This window comes from Lepidochelys kempii, chromosome 15 (assembly GCF_965140265.1).
Source record: "Lepidochelys kempii isolate rLepKem1 chromosome 15, rLepKem1.hap2, whole genome shotgun sequence".
Taxonomy (NCBI): Eukaryota; Metazoa; Chordata; order Testudines; family Cheloniidae; genus Lepidochelys; species Lepidochelys kempii.
This window is the reverse complement of record NC_133270.1, coordinates 30,229,144-30,248,736: the sequence shown is the minus strand read 5'-3', so window position 1 is coordinate 30,248,736 and position 19,593 is coordinate 30,229,144. Positions and strand designations below refer to the sequence as shown.

At 46.4% G+C, this 19,593-nt stretch overlaps 1 protein-coding gene across 3 annotated transcripts in view; it reads right to left on the bottom strand.

Moving 5' to 3' along the window:
• Window positions 1–4,999: 4,999 nt before the first annotated feature.
• The window catches only part of SGSM1 (small G protein signaling modulator 1), an 80,449-nt gene continuing 65,855 nt past the window's right edge, over window positions 5,000–19,593 (bottom strand). For all 3 annotated transcript variants that reach the window (XM_073312613.1, XM_073312614.1, XM_073312615.1), the window contains 5 exons: window positions 17,664–17,746; window positions 17,108–17,217; window positions 16,649–16,745; window positions 14,163–14,330; window positions 5,000–13,645 (listed from right to left, as the gene is read on the bottom strand). In XM_073312613.1, the coding sequence (XP_073168714.1) occupies window positions 13,557–13,645; window positions 14,163–14,330; window positions 16,649–16,745; window positions 17,108–17,217; window positions 17,664–17,746 (547 nt within the window). In that variant the 3' untranslated portion in view covers window positions 5,000–13,556. The remainder of the gene's footprint in view (window positions 13,646–14,162; window positions 14,331–16,648; window positions 16,746–17,107; window positions 17,218–17,663; window positions 17,747–19,593) is intronic.

Genomic DNA, 19,593 nt, shown 5'->3' with positions numbered 1-19,593 from the left:
CTCGTTGAATAGCTGGAGGCTCAATTTTAACACCAAAAGGAATAGTGGGCCTATCTAACTATTGCCTGGCAGAGGTGATAATGTCATTCCAGTGAGGAGTCTGGCAAACAACACTATATTCTAATGTTCTAGGACCACCAAGCTTTTTCTTGAACAAAGAGATCCATATTTGGTTTCAGATTGCAGCTATATTGCTTTTTGGAGGTTGGATGCTGCTAGCATTTGGAACAGTTCTTACCTTGTCTTGGATTTCTATATCTCAGGGACTTTGCCAGAGGAGGGTCATCTGCAAAACATCTGCAAACAGCTACAGGTATTTACCTTTCAGGAGATGAAGTTCCTTCAGGTCATTACAATTCTAGCCTCATTCATATTGTCTGTCACTCATGCTCCTGAAGGCTCCAGTGACACCCACAGGTTAGTGGTGGTGTCCAGCAAACTGAGCCAATGTGACATCGATAATGATAATGAGAGTTCATGGATACATCTGCCTGTGTGAAATCCATGCTCACCTCTCTCCAAGTCTTCTGTAGCCAAGTCTCCCCTCATCACCCTGCCAAAAAATGAACAAACCACTTTCTGAAGCAGGATCTTCACCCAGTGGTTTCCAACTGCCTGTTATCTGATGTTGGAAGCTCTGTCTTTTTGCACTGGTATAATGACAGGCTTGCTTGTTTTTTACCCTCCCGCCAGTGATTGGCACAATCTTGGGACTGCTAATTTTTCCATGTAGTTTGGATTCTGCATTCGCTAATGAAATTGGTGGTTATTCCTCCACAGACAATGCTGGGAAACGTAAGCTTGGCTGGGACTACACCATGGCTATCCTGGATGTCGTTCTACCATGTTTGTTGCCACAGATACAATTTAAATGAGGTCAAGTCCAAAGTCTTTTTCTCTTCTGCTACAGAAAGTAGAATTCTAGTAGGAGAAGATGAACAAAATAATCCATCAGTGAAACTAGTGTTTTATGATTGACTGCTCCATGGTTTTGTACAGATAAACAAAGCCAGGGCATAGCCTTTTCTTATCCAACATGCACTAGACCACAAGTAACCCCCACCTTAATGCTAGCAGAGTGGTGGGCCAAATCCTCAGCTGGTGTAAATCTGCATAATTCCATTGAAGTCAATGAGCTACATACACAGCCAGTAGCTGAGAGCCTGAGCCATTGTTCCCACAGCAGTTAGTAAACTGTGTCTCCTCTTTACCAAAGCAGCTTTGTTTAATTCTTACAATGACCAGTTTTCATTGTCTGTGCTGAAAAGGAAGGAATGAACGAGAGGAAGCTCAGGGGTGGCAGCACTGGAGTCCAGGCAAGCAGGCTCATAGCACAGAAGTAGCGTAGAACAGCATCTGTCTGAGGCTTGATTAACCAGCACTGGCAGGCAGCATCTGTCCAGTTCCAGATAATGATAGGGTTAGACAGCCAGGGCACCACGAGAGACCAGAAAGGGGCAGGGAATGGAGAGAAAGAGGCAGAGCTGTACAGGGTAGGCAGTGGTGTAAAAGGGAGCAGATGGATCTGGCAGAGAAAAGCGGGGAGGCCTGCTGGGGGTAGGATGGGAAGAGGGATGTCCCTGGCAGGAGAGGGAGTTAAAGAAATAGCAATGGGACCCTGAAAGTGGAGGGGAGAGGCAAGAAGTTCTGGAGAGATCAAACAGGTGCAGATCTCCTCTGACAGACACCTTCAGCAATAGCATCAAGAGGGTTCTTGCTTTTTGTCTCTGTAATTCCAGGTCAGGTTACAAGCAAGAGGGCTGGTTTTCACCCCCCTGTAACTGCCATCTTCCACAAACTCACCCTGGGATCTAGGAGTCAAGCTGGTCCCATTCCATCTTGTGCCTTATCACCAGCAGTAAAGGGAAATTGGGCCCAATGCTGGTGCAGCTGATGTAGCAAAGTGGCAACTGACTGGGTTGTCGAGAACGGTTCTGCTGAGGAGGCACCACTGTGTTGCTGGGTACACCAGAGCCATGAAGAGCCCTGGATTTGCATGAAACTGAAAATCTCACTCCTTGAGCTACTGGACCCTACCTATGGCACAGACGTAAGATATTAAGATCTAGTCAGAATACGTCTCGCCATTCCTACCTTATTAAGAGGAAACCACACCTTGGAGGCCATCCCATTTCACAACAGAGTATTACTGAGATACTGATTGGAAACTGGAGAAAACACTGCACAACATGATGTAGGATATCGTTAGCAGCAATCATAATGCTGTAAATACACACTGCACTTTGCAAAAGAGAAAATGTATTCCCTGCTACAAAGAGCTGGAGCTAAGAGGGTTAAAGCACGAAGTGCACTTTCAGAGAGGCCCAGACATTGCAGTGATTTTTAGATACACATTGGAGACTTCCTTGTCAACACTTTAATAAACCTAGACATGCCTCATTGCAGATTAAAAGAGTTTGCACCACTGCTAATTGCAATTTGGATAACACAAGCATGTGTTAGTTTCTCTCACACAGCAACTGTATAAATTCTTTCCAGAATAGGAACAAAATATGTTACAGGAACAACTGGGTAAGTCTTCTGAGATTCTCACTTTTGGATTATATCTGTGGAATCATGGTATGGTATAAACAATGAGTTGTTCTGATGACTCATCTCTCCTGATGGTGCAGTAATGAAAAACCCCTTTATCAATTTCTGGATGCCCCCTTAAAATGGTTTGTTTCTGTGGCATCTGCTCTCCCCAACATAAAAACACACAATTAACAAGAGGCACCAGAACAAACATCTCTGAAGATCTTACATTCCAGGATTCAGCAGTGAGCTCTATTTTGATTTGATTTCCTCTGACATTCTGAGGCTGTTTATAGGCAGAATGACTGTCATGCACGAATTGTGTGTTAGGGACACCTGTTGCTAGTACCATTTTAAAAGATACTCTGGGCTGCCTCTCTTTGTATTCAGCTTCTTTGAGTTCAGGGATCTGAGTAGGCAAGTAGTTGGATGTTCTGCTCAATAATGTTTGGATTATATTGTTAGCTGGGAGATTTATCTTCCCAGGAAGGCCAGGTGGGAAGTCTGGAGTGGTATGCAAACTGAGTGACACACCAGTCTGCCAACGCCACAAAGGCAGGAGAGGAGGCAGTGAGTAAGAGCTGCTAGGCAAAGAGTGGGTGTTTACTTCTGTCAGGCTGTAACCCACCTTCAGAGCAGCGCTGCTCATGCAAAGGTGAGGAGAAAGCTGCACACATGAGTGGGACAGTACCAGCAAGATGCATAAGGCATATGGATTGCTCCTGTGAAGTGCTGAGTGCTCTCAACTCCTATTAAAGTCAAGGGGAGGCGTGGCCTGACTGTGCAAAATGCTGAAAGCCCCAAGGTCAGAGGTGCTTGCAGGAGACCAGGCCACAAATGATGGCTGCCCACAGCAGGACAGAGAGCTTGGCAACACAGAGGCGGGGTGAAATGCACAATTTTTTTAAAGCGTGGAGCATCACAATTTCAATTGGAAGCATTTTAGTAACATGCTCCCCTGCAGAGATTTCTGTATCTAGCTAGCTCTGCAGCCCTCACCATCTGTAACTCTGTTTAGATCTGTGTGTGTCTCTCTGCATTCCCATGGATCTGTAGCTCAGATTCCAAGCTTTGGAAAGACACTAAGCCTGAGCTGTAATTCCAAAATGCACTGGTATTTAAACATCTATCCCTTTAAGCATTCTTTTAGGTGTGTCTATTGTTATCTGAATGTTTATTTTCACATTTTCCAAACAAACCGTTTCCACCCAATATTTTGAACAACTCAGTCGATAGTGTCCCTCTCATACTGCTGCGACACATCAGACATGCCTAAGGGTTTTATAATTCTATCCTAATCCAGATCATTCACTGTCAAGATGCAAAAGCAGATGATATGATGTGGTAGTTGAATTCTGCTTCAGCATTAATCAGATGGTATCTTTATCTCCCTAAGCAAGTACATCATACAAACCTCAGATGGATTGGCAATTGGATGCATTATTCATGCACTGTTCCTGGACAACTAAGAGCTTAAAAAAACCTCTCTTCATTCTCTCCTCTCCTTCCCTTCAACCTGAGCAACAACCCAAAGAGGACTTGACACAGCTGCACCACTAGAGGAATCCTACTTCATCTTCCAAAAGGGTACAAGGGAGAGAGAGAAGAGCCTGGTGATATCCACCACCTTTTCTTGGCTAATCTTTGTGTACAGAGGGCCAGATGCAGAATCCATTGAAGTCCATGGAAAGACTCCCACTGCCATCAATGGTCTGTGACTCAGGTCCAAGCTGAGTGGGTTTCCACCTGCAAAAGCAGTCTTTGGGTGTTTATGAAGGACACAGGGTGAGAATGACAAATATTTTGCATTTTTGCTAACCACTCCTGACTCCCCACAAGAGTGATGATCTTCACTGGCAACATGTAATTGTATCACCGTGTTCTAAGAGAAGGCACGTCTAAGACTTCTTTTCTATCCATGCTGCTGAAACAGCTTCTAAACCAGTGCCAAAGCTGGAAAGAAATTGCTGGAGAGAATTAGATTGTGCATGTACCGCACAAGAGACTCAATTATCCAAACCTCCATTTCCAACCAGCTGCCAACATGTCTCCCTCTTCTATTGACTCCTGAACAGCTCAGTATCTTCGGACGGTTGATTAGGATTCAATTGTATGTCGCTTTCCTAACACGCTCGAAGAGTTTTTTTGAAAGAAAGGAACTCAGTTCAAGCATTGATCTTTGTAAGTGACAAGAACCATCGTGTACATATGACCCATGAAAAGCTTTCTTGTCAATGAGAGTTGTGTCTACAGATTCAGGTTCTGATTCTCCACTGCTTTGATCCTGCATCATCATTTATACCTGTGAACAGTAAGACTACATCCTGTGTGTAAAACATTATTCCGTTTGATAACATTTGCACAGGTGTAACCGATGGCAAAAGGCAGTGAAGAATCTGGCTAAAAGATACAAAACTTTCCACGACCCCTTTCTTAGTGTGTCTAGTCAGTAAAAGCACAGCAATAAACAACAGCCAGGATTTTATTGATTTGAAAATACATTTAACCATAGAGAATATAGTTTTAGTTTGTCTTTTTGAACAACAGTAAAGAACAATTTACAAAGAAAACCAAAAGCATGAGTAAAATATAAAATGGATCTTATACCACAGTGTGAAGTTGAAATATGCCAAGACAGACTTTAGCAGCACTTCTACAAATGTTATAATAAAAGCTACAATGCTCATTAATCTCATATAGAGTGAGTCCCAGAGACCAAAATGGCATCCTATGGGTAAAAGCAGCAATTCGTTGTAGGGCAACATAAGGTTTAACACCAGTTCATACAGTACATTCATAATCCTGTTACATTTAATTCTTTTTCCAATACATCCTTGTGATAAGTTTATCATTAATTTCTCAGATGTATAAGAGGTCTGCCTTCTAAGGTTTCCCACTGTACTTAGCAAAAACTAAGCTCGGTACTATGTGCTTTAGAATTATATAGGTGCCAATCATGGGTCCATAGCGAAAGGCAGAGTTGCATTTTGTACATAAAGCAGGGATGCGATCTTTGTTTATGAAAAATACAGATTATTCTCCCCAGACTCTCAGCACTTACTTAGAGAAGAATGACAGGAGGACTTGTGGTACCTTTGAGACTAACCAATTTATTAGAGCATAAGCTTTCGTGGGCTACAGCCCACTTCATCGGATGCAGCTTATGCTCTAATAAATTTGTTAGTCTCTAAGGTGCCACAAGTCCTCCTGTTCTTTTTGCGGATACAGACTAACACGGCTGCTACTCCGAAACCTTAGAGAAGAATGAATTTTCTGAGAATTTACAAGTAAATCTGTTAATTAATTTTAGGAGTAAATTAATTTGATAAGAATGAGTCCCTAAAAAATTTAGTATCCAGTGTCAGACCTTTTTATTTTACCTCAATTATCTTAGTAAGGAAACAGCACAGCCTCTTCAAATTTCTCATACAGTTAGAGCTCACTGAGAACTTGTTCACAGACTAACGTTTGAAGATTTTTATTTATTTTTCAGATAAATGGTCATTTTTAACTATTGCTGACAGTCCCCCCCTCTGCAGGAGCTGGAGATAAAGTTTTATTTCAGAGAATTCCATGAAAAATTGCCCTCTTTTGCAATGGCTGTTACCCCCTATTGTTCTTAATGGGAGAGAGTTCACATGCTGCCCTTAGCAAAGATGTCCACTGCCTCCATTCAGCAAGCTCCTCATGGCACAGAGAGGACCACTGTCTATACTCTGAGGGCAAGTGGCTTCACCGTTATTGAAAACAATGAGAGGTGATGGCCATTTTGAAAGCAGTCAATTCTTTGAGCTTTTCTAAATAATTTTATGTGCCAGCCTCTGCTGAAGGAGACACTTTCAGTTATGAAAAGTAACAGGAAAAAATTACCATTAATCCTAATTCTTTCATTCCCAAACCAATCCATTGCACTAGATCCGCCCAATGGAAAAGGCACGTGGGTGGGGAACCAGGGTGAAAGACGGAGGGCAGGAGGTAGACAGAAGCTGGGGTATAAACGCGGGTTACTTCGGGCTGATCTGTCAATGCACAACAGTTGTAAATGCAGCTTAACTAGCCAGTTACTTAGTGCTGCTCCCAAGCCCCATAATGCAGCTAGAACATACTGGGAAGGCTGGCCCTAAAAGTAAAAACACTCCCCTTAAGCCTGATACTTCATATCTTGAAGTCATTAGCAATATCACACTGCAACATTCGCTTTGGGCTTCTCTGTCAGTGTCCACGTAGGAATTTTTAGTATTTTTTAACGGAAACGCTTGACAAAAACTAGAGAACGTACATCACTAATTTAGGGTAAAATACATTACAAGGATGGTGTAACTATTCAAAACACAAGCATTAGAAACCCAGGAAATTCAGAGTTAAGGTTAAGCTTAAACTTAAAAGAAATCCAAATATGTTGAACTATAGAAATGCACGTTCAGGCACACAAACAACCCTAACTCTGACCCTAGTGGACCCCCCGCCCTCCCCCAAAGCTCATGTGTCTTTAAAAATCAGTTTAATCTAATCTGGGACTGAAAAACTCAAAAACATTTTAATCATTAATGTATGTTTCTTGCATGGTGTATCTACAGGAGAGAGTTAAGGTGGTTTGGGTACCCTAAGTAGGAAGACAGAGGCAAGATTCAAAGGGATGTAATGGAAGGTATCTGGGAGAAGTCCAATATTATACAGGAAAACACCATCTTTATCTACTGCAGAGTTTGAATTATTAGTTCTAGCAATAATTACCAAATCTCTATATTGCTAGAAAATGTGCACTTCATAAATAACAAATTGTGCTCTTTCAGTATCTACATGTACTCAAGAAATATGGGAACCATTACTAGAACTGCTGGTATTAGCTAAAATTCCAAAGCAGATAGATTAAAACCACAAGGATGCCATTTCTTCAGTACATTTGTCAAATGTAAAAAAAATCTCTCCCCTTTATCGCACTGATGATATTGGTTCAGAGACTCTCACTGGCTGAACAGGGAAGCTACAATATGGGGGAAACAGAGCAGCAACTCACACTGCATATTTTCAAGTCACTTACCATTTTCTTTAAAAAAAAAAAATTATTTCATGTGTGACAAGGGTCGTGGAACAAGGGCTCTGTATTCTTTATAGACTAGCAGTAAAATAGCTCCCAACTCAGTGAAATCAGTTGATTGACAGAGCAAGTGGGGACAGAAAAGGAAATCAAGTGTTTCTGGAGCAAGAATGACATATGACAGTTAAAAAAAAACAGTCAACAAAGTAAAGCAGGAGTGAAATTCATCCCTCGCTGAGGCCCACAAAGGCCTACGTACCTCTGAAGTGGGACTTAAGTGGCTTGTGCCTGTCCTCTGCTGAGGTGAATTTTACCCAAACAGAAGAGCTAAAATTATGCTACATTACAGCATCAGGAACAATTGCTTCCCTTGAGGTGGCTTTTAAACCACCAGTAAAAGTTACCATTAACAGCTGTACTTCTATTGCCGGCTTTAGCTACAGCAAAACCAAAATTCTGTATGTTAAGAGGCTGCTAAAAACTAAAAGGCTGAGTAAGAGTAACATTCTGCAGCATCGCAGCCTTCAGAGCAATCTTGGTCTTGGGAAGAAAAGTCAATCTATATGAGAAGTGTTTATAGAAAGGCCTTCCAGAGTCTCAACACAGGAAAAAAGAAAAACCTCTTCTAAAAAAAACACATTCAGGAACAAAGACCATTTCTAAAATGTTTACTTTAGTAACGCTGAAGAAGATGGATATCAAGAGTCGTTTGGTGGGTCACATCTGCAGAAAGCTCAAATGCAGGCAAAGAATCCATTAACAACCCCCTTAGGAAAGGATCAGGGTTGGAATTTGTTTTGGACATTAAGTAGAATGTATACAAAGCAAGCTGATCTGAGAGCTAAGTAGTTCTAATTAAAGTATATAGAGTGAAAAAACCTCCCCTCTCTGCAGAGGGTGCTCACATGGGCCTTTAGAGGAGCAAATTGCATCTATATGGACTTGCCGGAAAGAAAATATTCATCTGGTTCATCTAGTTTGCCCCATATCAGAATAATTATCTAACGCATTTCCCTGCCAAAGGCTCTATCCTAGTGTCAAAAGGCAATTTGTCTGCCTGCACAATTTGTAGCTTTCCCTGGAAGGGAAGGGAAGGGAAACACATAAGTGATATGGCTCTGTTCTCCCCTCAGAAAACCCAGGGTAATACTTACATTTTAGGGCCTATAGGACACAGGTGCGCACTCAGGCAGAGAGGAAAGGACTGAGGAGAAGGAAAAAGAGGTGCAACAGCTAGATAAGCAAGATCCTACTCTTGTAACTCTGGGCAGTTTTATACCGACCCTGAGCCCTAGATTTTTAGTATGAGAGTATGTGCTTATTTTCCACTGGCCTCACCACGTCTTTTATCCTATTATGTACATAAGCAAACTCTTTCCCAATGGCCACTCTCCTAATTCACTCTGTTTAAATCACCAAAAGGAAACCACTCATTGTGTGAATTAGACGTCACATACACAAGGTTTGTGGAGCACTAATCAATTTCAATCGGCATTGAGGTATTATGCATGGATCACAACACAAATTACAATACAAGTCTGATTTAAAAGGTGGCCTCCACTTATCTGCACACACAGTTTATGCACGGTCACTCATGCACACAGAGCATGCTAGTGGATATACACATTGGCACAAAAATTGCGTGCATACAAGTGGATTCTAAGGGTAGGTCTACACTGCAATTGGAGAGGTCATTGTAGCACACACAGTCATAGCTGAGCACGCTTGAATCGAGCATCTAGCTTGGGTACGAAGAGCACCAAAACTGCAGTAGCATAGGCTAGCTGCCCAAGTACAAGTATGCACTCAGGCAGCTAGCCCGCCCGGCACGGCTTGACTGCTACTGGCTCCCGAGCTAGCGAGATTAAAGCTATATCGGATACATCTTCACATACTGCAGTCACCACTTGGATTGCAGTGTGGATATACCAACTTAACGCCCCTGGACATGCCAGACCCTGTGTGCATTAGCTGGAAGTCATGTGAGGTCAGTTCCCATTCATTACAATAGAACCCCTATTTAACAACTAATTAGGGACTGAGGAGTTCAGAAAATGGAACATCTCAAATTGACAGTGGTAGGGTGCAGTATGATACTCTGTCACATTCTTCTTCTCCTCCAAAGTGATTTCCAATGCACTGAGCCATGAGAATGTGAAGTGATGTCTACTCGTTTTTCAGCAATGCCACTTTCATTATGTGATTCCCCTCCCCCGGTCAGGAAAAATGGGTTGTATAACTGGCTGTTTGTAAGATTGGTGATCACAAAAATCACCGTTTTAAAGTATTTAAACCACTGATGGATGGATGGGGACATCATACAGTCACGTTATTCTAATTCACGTTTTGGAATCCATTTGCTCACAGTTTTTTATTTCAGACAGACAAGCAAATGCCCCTTCCCCCCTTACTGCTCTCTGAGTGTTCTGTTGGAACCATCTCAGTTTCCAGGGGCTCTAATGTCTCTATGAAATCCAAACTATCCCACAGTTTTTCACGGCCTTTGTGACTCCAAGTACACAGTCTATGGACACACACGCAGAGCTGAGTTGGGACCACACATGGCCAAAAGCTATGGAAATTTGCCATGATTACAGTACATCTTGACTTTCTGATATGCACTGTTTATAAACCCCACCAATCAGCCAACCTGCCTGTGGCTGTGCATGTGAATTAACAACCTGGCAAGATATCTGAACAAGAAATGCATTCAAAGAGCAACACACTCAAGATAAGACATCCCCCTGACCAATTTCTGCTCTGAGATTCGCATGCACAACTCCCACTGGAATATCTGAGAGCAGAATTTGTTCCACTGACTTTAACGTACGCTGGCAGCTCCCATTTGAATGTTACATTTGGTACATTGACTGCAATGGAGTTACTCTGGATTTACATTCAAAGTGAGAGTAGAATGTATCCCTAACGCTTTCTCTATGAACACTTCATTATTTTTCTGGAGAGTACCCTGGGATCAGTTTAACGTTCATACGCTTGGAGCAAAATGGATGCAGTGTTGCTTTAACTGCAGCCTAATACATTAAATTTTGGGGGGAATCTAATTTGCTGCAATAGAACATATTAGGCCCCTGATCCTGCAACCACATCTACCCAGGCTGACCCCAGTGCCTGTGCAGAGCCCCACAGAAATGAGTGGGGTGAAAGGGGCCATATGTGGCGATTCCACTGAGGGATCAGGGATAAAGTTGTTACCCCTGTTTCTGTTCCACAATTTTTGATCCAAACTAAACCAAGCAAAGCTGAGGTAAAACGGTTTCTTAACCTGCATTGAGCTTTTTGTTGCTGGAACAGAACAATTTTCGCAGTACAAGGAAAGTGACAGATTGGCACATCATTGAGTAGGTGCTACAGAGAACCACGCAGTTCTTAGAAGCAAAGATTTTTTTTTCCCCTCAAAAAAATAATACCCCACTTAAATCACATTTTTTCTCGATACTGTATATATAGACACAATTTTCTGGTAAACATGTACAAGATATGTTTGCAACATTGAAAAGATATATCTCCATTTGCATAAAGATTCACACTCACTGAATTCAGCACACAAGGACACACAGTAATGTACAGTCAATAGAATAAATAAATACTTTTTTTTGTTAGAAATTATTCAAAAACACTGCTATTGATGGGCCCGAAGACACACTCAGATAATACAGATAGCAGATATTGTGCAGGATTCTCAGCTATCCGTTTAAAAAAAAAAAAGCCTGAAAGCTAGTGTCAGAGTTGTTGCTTGATAAAATATGACTATTTATGCCTATCTAGTGGTTATTATTCCTTAGTTTTGCTATGTGAAGGTGTTACTTTGATCCCTTCCACTTTAGAACAAGGTTACTCAGATTATTTATCCATTCTAACATCTGAAAAGCTACAAGGTCTAGAATCAGGAACAGGTCACCAGTGTAGGCGTGAGATTTGCTCTCTGCTTTAGGAAAAGATGACACATTCATAGTTGAACCTGAAGGTTTAAAGCCCAACTTCTTCGGTTTCCATGCAGACTATTTCAGATGCTAGTGTGGACTGTTTTCTCCAGTAAATTAAGCTTTTTTTGGAGTTTAATACAGCAGATTGGCTCTAACCTGGGCAGAAAATTGCTTCAAAGGGTTTCCTACCTCGTGTGAATAAAGTACAAATAGCCTGCAAAATAAAAAAAATTAGAGAAGACAGATTTCCTCTGCTTTCACCTAAAACTGTATTCATCTCCAGCAAAAGGGTTCAGCAGGCCCTGCCCTTCCCTGGTTTGCAGTTACAGACTCTGCATCCCAACAGTACCCAGGGATGAGCTGATTTGTTCACATACTGCAGACTGGCTCACTGTACTCTGCAACTGATTTCTGCAGCATGCACTATTTTCTTCTGCGTTTCTTCTGCAAGCAACGTCTGAGACACACCACACACAAATACAAAATACATCAGTACAAACGAGGGTTTTGCAGGAGAGGAACAGAGGGGTCCCTTTCCCCTTCTGGTGAACACCACTCCCTCAGCGCAGGGGGCTCTGGCTTAGCCCTGCTGGGAGAGCTGAGTGGAGGAAGAGAAAACACATATATCGCACATTTCATGGCTGGCAAACAGATTTTTGCAGCACAATTTGAGAGAAAGTACCCTTGAAAGAGCTACAGCAAAGCATTTTCCCAGCTGCTAGGAGCAACCACGGACTGGTTTAGCCATGACAATGACCTTCCTGGGAAGGTGGGAACTAACCCACTAACACAACCCACTTCTCTCCTTTTCCTCTTCTACTTTTTTTTAACCTGAGTTGAAAAATAAACCCAAACTCTTGGCTGCACTAACCTCACCAATTACCCTGCAGCTCAGCTTTCCTGCTGCTCTGGTGCAGGCCAAGGGGCTGCACGCCACAGCGCCCGTGGGGCAGAATGCTAGTGCGACTGCAGGGAAGCTGCCTTGGAATTGCACCACTCTGGGTACCCAGAGCAGAGAATGCTAAGCGTGGTCTATTTTCCTCCACATGGGCCTGACCCAAAGCCCACTGATGTCCTACTGGAGTCTTTCCATTGACTTCACTGGGCTAAGGATCAGGTTCCATAAACACAAGAGACTCCTCTGGGCACTACACTCTGAATTTTCAAAAGAGCTCAGGGCCGGATTTTTCAAGTGCTCAGGACCCACAATTGGAACCAGACTTTCCAGCAGAGCTCAGCTCCTAGATTGGCACCGAAATACATGGCATCCTGAGCTCTTTTGGAAACTGAGCCGGAGTTGGAACTCCACACGCTCTGATCCTGGGGTAAGGAGCAAACTGCAAAGCCTAGGGAATGGGAGGAGAACAGAGCCCCAAACAAGGAAGAGGGTATATCGTAGGAGGAACTTGCCTGATCAGAGTCTCTCTGCTGAAGGCACAGCCTCACGCTCCTCCCACAGAGCCGAATGCTGAGAACACCCTCGTTTTCACTAGCTTGAGATGCGTGCTGCCTGGCTCTCTTGTCACATGGGGAAGCTGCTTCTTGGGAAGTGTTTTGTTCCCCTGAAGTATATGCTGCAAATTCAAAGGCAGACCCAAGGGACAGCAGCAGCACCGTCTGCCTGTAGCCCACCCCCCTTGGGAAAGCTTTGTCTGGAAAGTGCTCTTGCTAAAGATAGGGACCATAACTGCAATCATACCACCAAAGCAAAGCAAAGCAAGGCAACGTCTGCCCAGGATTTGCTTCCCAAGTAGAAATGTTTGAAACAGAAAAGAAGATGCCGATTTACAGCTCTTTGGTCAATCACTGAAAATGAACGCAGGGCTGAAGAACTAAACCAGGGGACCCTTCCCCTAATGTCGAAGCTCAACAGCATGAGAGCAGAGATAAGGGTACTTTCATCTTAGAGAGCAGCATGTGTCAAACTACCAAGGTTGTGTCGTCACCGGTGTGGCACTTCAAGAAAAAGGAAATGGGGCAGGAAGTGTTGGCTGGGAGTCTGCGACGTCTCGCCAAACACCCCACCCTTCCCAGGCCCTTCATTTATTCTCAATCAGCGTCTGGACTTTGTACACGAGATCCCGGGCCAGCTTCAGGAGCTGTTTGGTGTTGTGCCGCTCGGCCATTTCTGGAATATGGAAGGAAAAGGAATAAACAAAGATGGCCAAATAGCTCCTCGTCCTGAGAAAGCTGAGAGCCTGTCAAAGGTTTGCATCTCTCTACCCATGCCACGTTTTAGGAGTTCAAGCTATTCAAAGCAGTTGTGGGGCCCTGATCATGGCTGTGTCAGAAGCACCATATTTAATATTTATGAGAATCATTATTAGCTAAAGAATCGCTGGGGGACTGTTCTCTACAGCGAAGAGTAACCGTATAACAAGTGGAGAAACTGAGGCCCGGAGCAGCGAAGCAACTGCCCTCAGGCCACAGAGGAAAAACAGAGTTTGGATTAGAACTGACAAGTTGCTGGCTTGCAGCCGTCTGCTCAGGACATCAGCCTCGCAGTCTCTCATAAGCAATCTTGCCCCATTCTGTGTCAATAAACACTAGTTATTAGTATAGACTAACCTGCCCTAACCACAGAGACTTGCTGACAAAGACTGAGTACCTGCCATAGATCCAGCCCGACAAAACTCAGGACATACCATTGAAGAACTTGATGATATCTGTAAAATCCATGTTATTTTCCAAAATGATGTCCCGGTACATTTCCACCAAGGCCAGGGCTATGAAGAGGACATAGTGCGAAGAGGAGACTCGTGCAGCTGCCCAGATTGTCTCCCAGACGGAGAAAACATCATCATACACCAGCTCTGTAAAAGAGAACAACAATGGCTAAGCCAGGGCATCGTTCAGGATGGGCTCAGGACCTGGAATCGGTCTATGGAGAATGCCTAGCAACAATGGAGGGTCCCTTCTTTGGAAGATTACAGAACTATTTTTAAAAGGGTATTTTGTTACAGACTGATGGTTATTTTATATGGAAAGTTGTTTTTATAGATGGAAGATAATCAGGCTCCTGCCAGGATGTAAGGACCTAAGTATGGCCTGACTCTTATCTCACATCAGTGTGAACCAGGAGTAACTTCACAAGCCACTGGAATTATATGGGTGGACGTGACGGAACAGTCAGTTCCAGTGCAAAGGGTGGTCTTGATTTAGTGGAGAAATGCAGAAGAAGCACAGACATTGGGATTTAGCATCCAGCCAAATTCAAATTACAAATAAGGCACAATTTTTTTAACATTGCGGGTGATTAACCGCTGTAAAACTCCCAAGGCAAGTGGATGGTTCTCCATCTCTGGATGTCTTCTAATCCAGACTGGCTGCCTTTCTGGAAGATGCTTTTGCCAAACACATGTTATTGGGCTCAGTACAGAGGGTAACTGGTGAAATTCACTGCCCTGTGTTATCCAGGAGGTCAGACTAGATGATCTAATGGTCCCATCTGGCCTTAAAGCATGTGACTATAAAACATGACACTTCCCCGTGCCCAGATATTCGTTACCAACGTCATAGACTCTATGTCTAATACAAATTATTTTCCCAGCATACTAACATTGCTGCTCAACCATTAAAATACCATGAAGTAGAATTTTGTGAATGAATTACTAATAAATAAGGGATGACTCCAGCACAGCTATCAACAAGCTTAGTGTTAGCTCTGCTCACAGAGCTTGCTGCCCACCAATCTGGCATTCCAAACCTACAGCCCGCCTACACCGGGACATTCCCCGGCGCTGGCTTTTGTTGTAGCTTTGTGTAACTACCTATGGGGACTAGGATGAAGCCTAGTCTCTTCCACGGGTGGGCAAAGGTCTCCGAGGGGCGAGAGGAGAGGCCATTAGATGAGTGTGTAACAAAGCCCCACAGCTGAAACTTGTTTTTAAAAAAGAAGAGTCAGCTGTTGGCCCCTTAGGCTGTAAAAGCTCTGGGACTGGGGATGTTTTGCATGGACTGGTCCTGTAGAGAAAAAAGTCCAATCTGCTAGTGCCATAATGTCACTGAAATTTGACCCGGCTGTCCCTCCATATGGATGGAGAGGTAGCCAGGCCAAATTTCAGTAAGTGGCGTTGTGACCTAGCACAAGGGGTCACACCACCACTGAACCGTGTCCTGGTTGCTCCCTCCATCCAGGCCAGCGGTTCCCAAACTGGGGGTCGCAGAACGTTGCAGGGGGTTGGCCAGAAAAATGTCACTCAGGGCGGCCAGAGGACCCCGGGTGTTGGAGGCAGCAGGTTGGACTCGGGTGCAGGGCAGACAGCCTGAGCCCCAGGGAGAGTGGGGTTAGGGTGGTTGGGGCTGGCAGCCCGAGCCCCAGGGAGAGCGGGGTTAGGGTGGTTGGGGCTGGCAGCCCGAGCCCCAGGGAGAGCGGGGCCGGGCAGTTGGGGCTGGCAGCCCGAGCCCCAGGGAGAGCGGGGCCGGGCAGTTGGGGCTGGCAGCCCGAGCCCCAGGGAGAGCGGGGCCGGGCAGTTGGGGCTGGCAGCCTGAGCCCCAAGGAGAGCGGGGCCGGGCAGTTGGGGCTGGCAGCCTGAGCCCTGCCCCCATGAGCAGGGGAGCAGCCACCCGAGCCACAGGGGAGCAGGGCTGGGCAGTTGGGGCTGGCAGCCCGAGCCCCGGCGGTCAGCGGGACATGCAGCCCAAGCTCAGGGGAGCTCAGTTGACCGGGGCCATCAACGGGGTCCAGCAGCCGGAGCCCCACGGAGTGCGGAGGAAATTTAAACTTAAATCCCTGGAAATATTCATTTTTAGGAGGGGGTTCATGAGATTTCACAATTTAGTGAAAGGGGTTCGCGGGCTGATCCAGGCAGAGGTGTGACTGGGCCAAACGGTGCTGCGAGCTGGGACCGGGGAGCCTGCATGGTAGAGCGCAGGGCAGCCCACTGAGAGCTCGACTCCTGACAGCTCATGCGCTATGTGGGTAAGAGGGAGGGGAAACTCCCTGGATACGGTCTCTGAGGGGTGGGGGGATGAGCGGAGACTGGAACGGGGTCCCTGAATTTGCCCCCTCCCCCACCCCAGGAACATCTGAATTGATGCCACTGTTTTTAAGGTAGAGGCACCCTGAGACTTTCCTGTTGCACTTGGCTCATCAGAGGCCTTGAGGACACGCCCAGGCCACGCCACGCACCTCGCTTGAAGTCCAGGAGAAACCATCGATAGCAGAAGTAGAAATGGGTGTAGTCCCCATTCTGGTGCATTAGCTCAAAGAGCTCAGAGTCCAAGATCTGTCCAAAGGAAGCAAAAGGAGCCCAGAATCCAGTTAGTGTACGAGAAGGCACCAGCTATTCCTCCCATCCGGCCTTTCTGCCCTGCCCTCAACCCCCTCCACAGCCCTCCACACACTCCCTCAGGCCTTCTCTTCAAGCTCCTCTGTAGCCATAACACTCCCTCATACTGGGCGTTCCCCCACGAGTTCCTCCAGAACCCCGCCCCCCCCACCAAGGTTGCCTCCTCCAGAACCCCTTCCCCCCCGCCCCCACACACACACTTAAAAGTCCTTCTAACACAATGGGCGGATGAGAAAAAACCTTCCTTCGGCGGGTCTGAGGTGCCACCACCTTCTTGCCATGAGCCCCAGGCCCAGTACCTGGATCAGCGACCTCATGTTAGCAAAGTGGGTGTCCATGGCTCCCCCGTGTGGGAAATTCTGGTTCATCCTTTTCATAACTTCGGTGAAACAGCTGAACGCGAGCGCCTCTGCACGGGATAACAGAGAGCGTGTCAGGACTCTCCTTCACGCATGCATTCCCATGTGTACACACCAGTTACACACAGGCACCTTAACATGGGTGTCTGTGTACACATCTGCTCTCACACACGCGAACACACCCACCACTGAAAGTAACCGGCCTCCTTTGCTGAGTCTCCACAGCAGAGAGCCAGGAGGAAACGGGCCATGGAGACAGAGCTTCTCCCCCCAACCCAGCGCGGCCTCTCCAGGCTCTGGTGGAGCCACATGGGGAGGCTGCGTTGAGGAAGCATGGCCAGGACTCGTGCCATCCCTGTTTCGGGGACAGAGCCAGACAGGCCTGGACACACCTGATCTGTGGGGCTGATTGAGCCAGCAAGCTCTCCCCACACCTCCCCTCTTAGATACTCCACTAAACGCACTCGCTGGAGCTGCCGGGATCCCACCCACTCACCATCGTCCAGGATGACCAGGAGAGGCGCCAGCAGGTCGCACATTCCCTGCACATAGCCGATCTCAATGTGCTGCCAGATGTAGCTAGGGAGAGAGCGGGGAAGACGGGCTGTGAACTCCCCAGAGGGGCTGGGCCCGGTGTACGGCTCTCAAGGAGGGTAGCCCACCTTCCTGCGGGCAACAGGCTGGAGTACTTGGCTGTAGCCTGCCTGCCCCACTGATTCCATTGGGGGCCAAAGTCTGAAGCCAAAGGGCTCGATTTCCCGGTGCCTTGCGCTGTCATTACTGACTGGGTGGCAACCCACACAGCAGTGCCTGGCACCAGGCGGGGGAATCAGACCCCACGGATCCCCACCGACATCAAAGGCAAGTGAGGCCAAGTAAAACAGAGTGACGATGCGGCCCCTGGAGGGAGGGGATAAGGCACGGCCCTAATGAACCGCTAGGTCCAGCAGTACAACGCCTCTGGAAAGGACCTGCCAGCCCTGCTATCGCTGGTGGCCAGGCCCTGGAACATCCTTCTAGATGGGCCACCCTCGGGGCGGCGCCGGGGGAGCCGCGGGGTTCCTGCATGTTCCTGACAGAAACACAGTTGGTTCAGGGTCTGCAGAGCCATCTGCACCCTCCTTTCTCCCCAGCGGGGGTGGAGCAGGGGGTGCTCGGTCGTTCTGGAAGAGCCTGGAGAATACGTCTCATTCCACACTCTACCCTGCACCCCTTCGCTCCACTGCATGGAACAGCCATCCTTCCCTTGGAGACAGCCCGGGCAGGGCTCCCTTCACTGGCAATCGGCCGCAGGCGCTGCTCGAGTGACACAGGCTCACCTGCCCCTCCAGCTAAGGATGCAGCCGGGGTAGTGAAAGGAGGGCCACAGGGATCAGCAAGGAGACACGAGAGCTTCCTTCACTTTCCCCTGCTAATCCTACCCTTGGGTTTGCTCCCTCATTCCAGCACAGCCAGCCTGTAACCGACTCACGCCCCTTCAGGCCAGGCAGGTGAGGGGATAGGTTAACCATGACATTTGTGGGGCACATCCGAAGTCGATATCAGGCTATAACGACTCAGCAGAGACCAGCTCAGTAGCAAGTGAAATCAGAATCAAGCAGTGCCAGGGGCAACGGTGAAAACAGTGAAGAGTTTAACACTAGGTTGTAAAAGAAGACACGCGCCTCTGCCCTCCAGTCCATTCTCTGGCCCACAAGAAAGCCGATCTGTGCGGACCACCTGCTGCTACTTGCTTCCCCTCCCTGGATCAAGGGCTCCTGGAGAGCAATTAGCCTGGCAAAGATCACACTCCATATTCAGTAACAAATCAAAATTCACTACAGAAGGCTGCAAAAACCTATTCATGGCATAAGGAAATCATTACTAAATAACCCTGTCCATCTTTCCAGATGCCTGCTGCATTGTAGGTCTCATCTCAGCCAAGATCTTCCAGGCCTGCCTGTGAGATAAAGTGACAACTCGAAAGAAATAACTTCTTTTCCTCATACTGTTGAGATGTGTAATGTTAATGCTTCAGTTTTCACTGCCACTCACACGGTTGGGTCAGCAGAGATGGAGCTGTGTGTGATCTGTGAGAGTATCTGCAATGACCTCTCCATGAGATGACTAATCAACGGAAGTCAGAAATCCACCCAGATATTTCTGTCTCTCCAGGCACTCCTACAGCCTTCACCGCCGCACTGTTTGCAATAATATGCACATGTAACGAATGTCTGGTATTTGCACTCCTCATTAGCATTTGAGTTCTGCAGGGTGACTCCTCATTAAAACTCTGCATAACCAGACAAGTGAGTGGGCTGCACCATGTTACCCAAGGGGATGCTGGGCATGGTGAAGCAGTGTCTGCTAGGGCCCTGTGGGACCTTGCTGGCACTGAAGAGTGGAGCCCACCTACTCTGAGCCACATGGGAAGCTGGTCCGGGCTG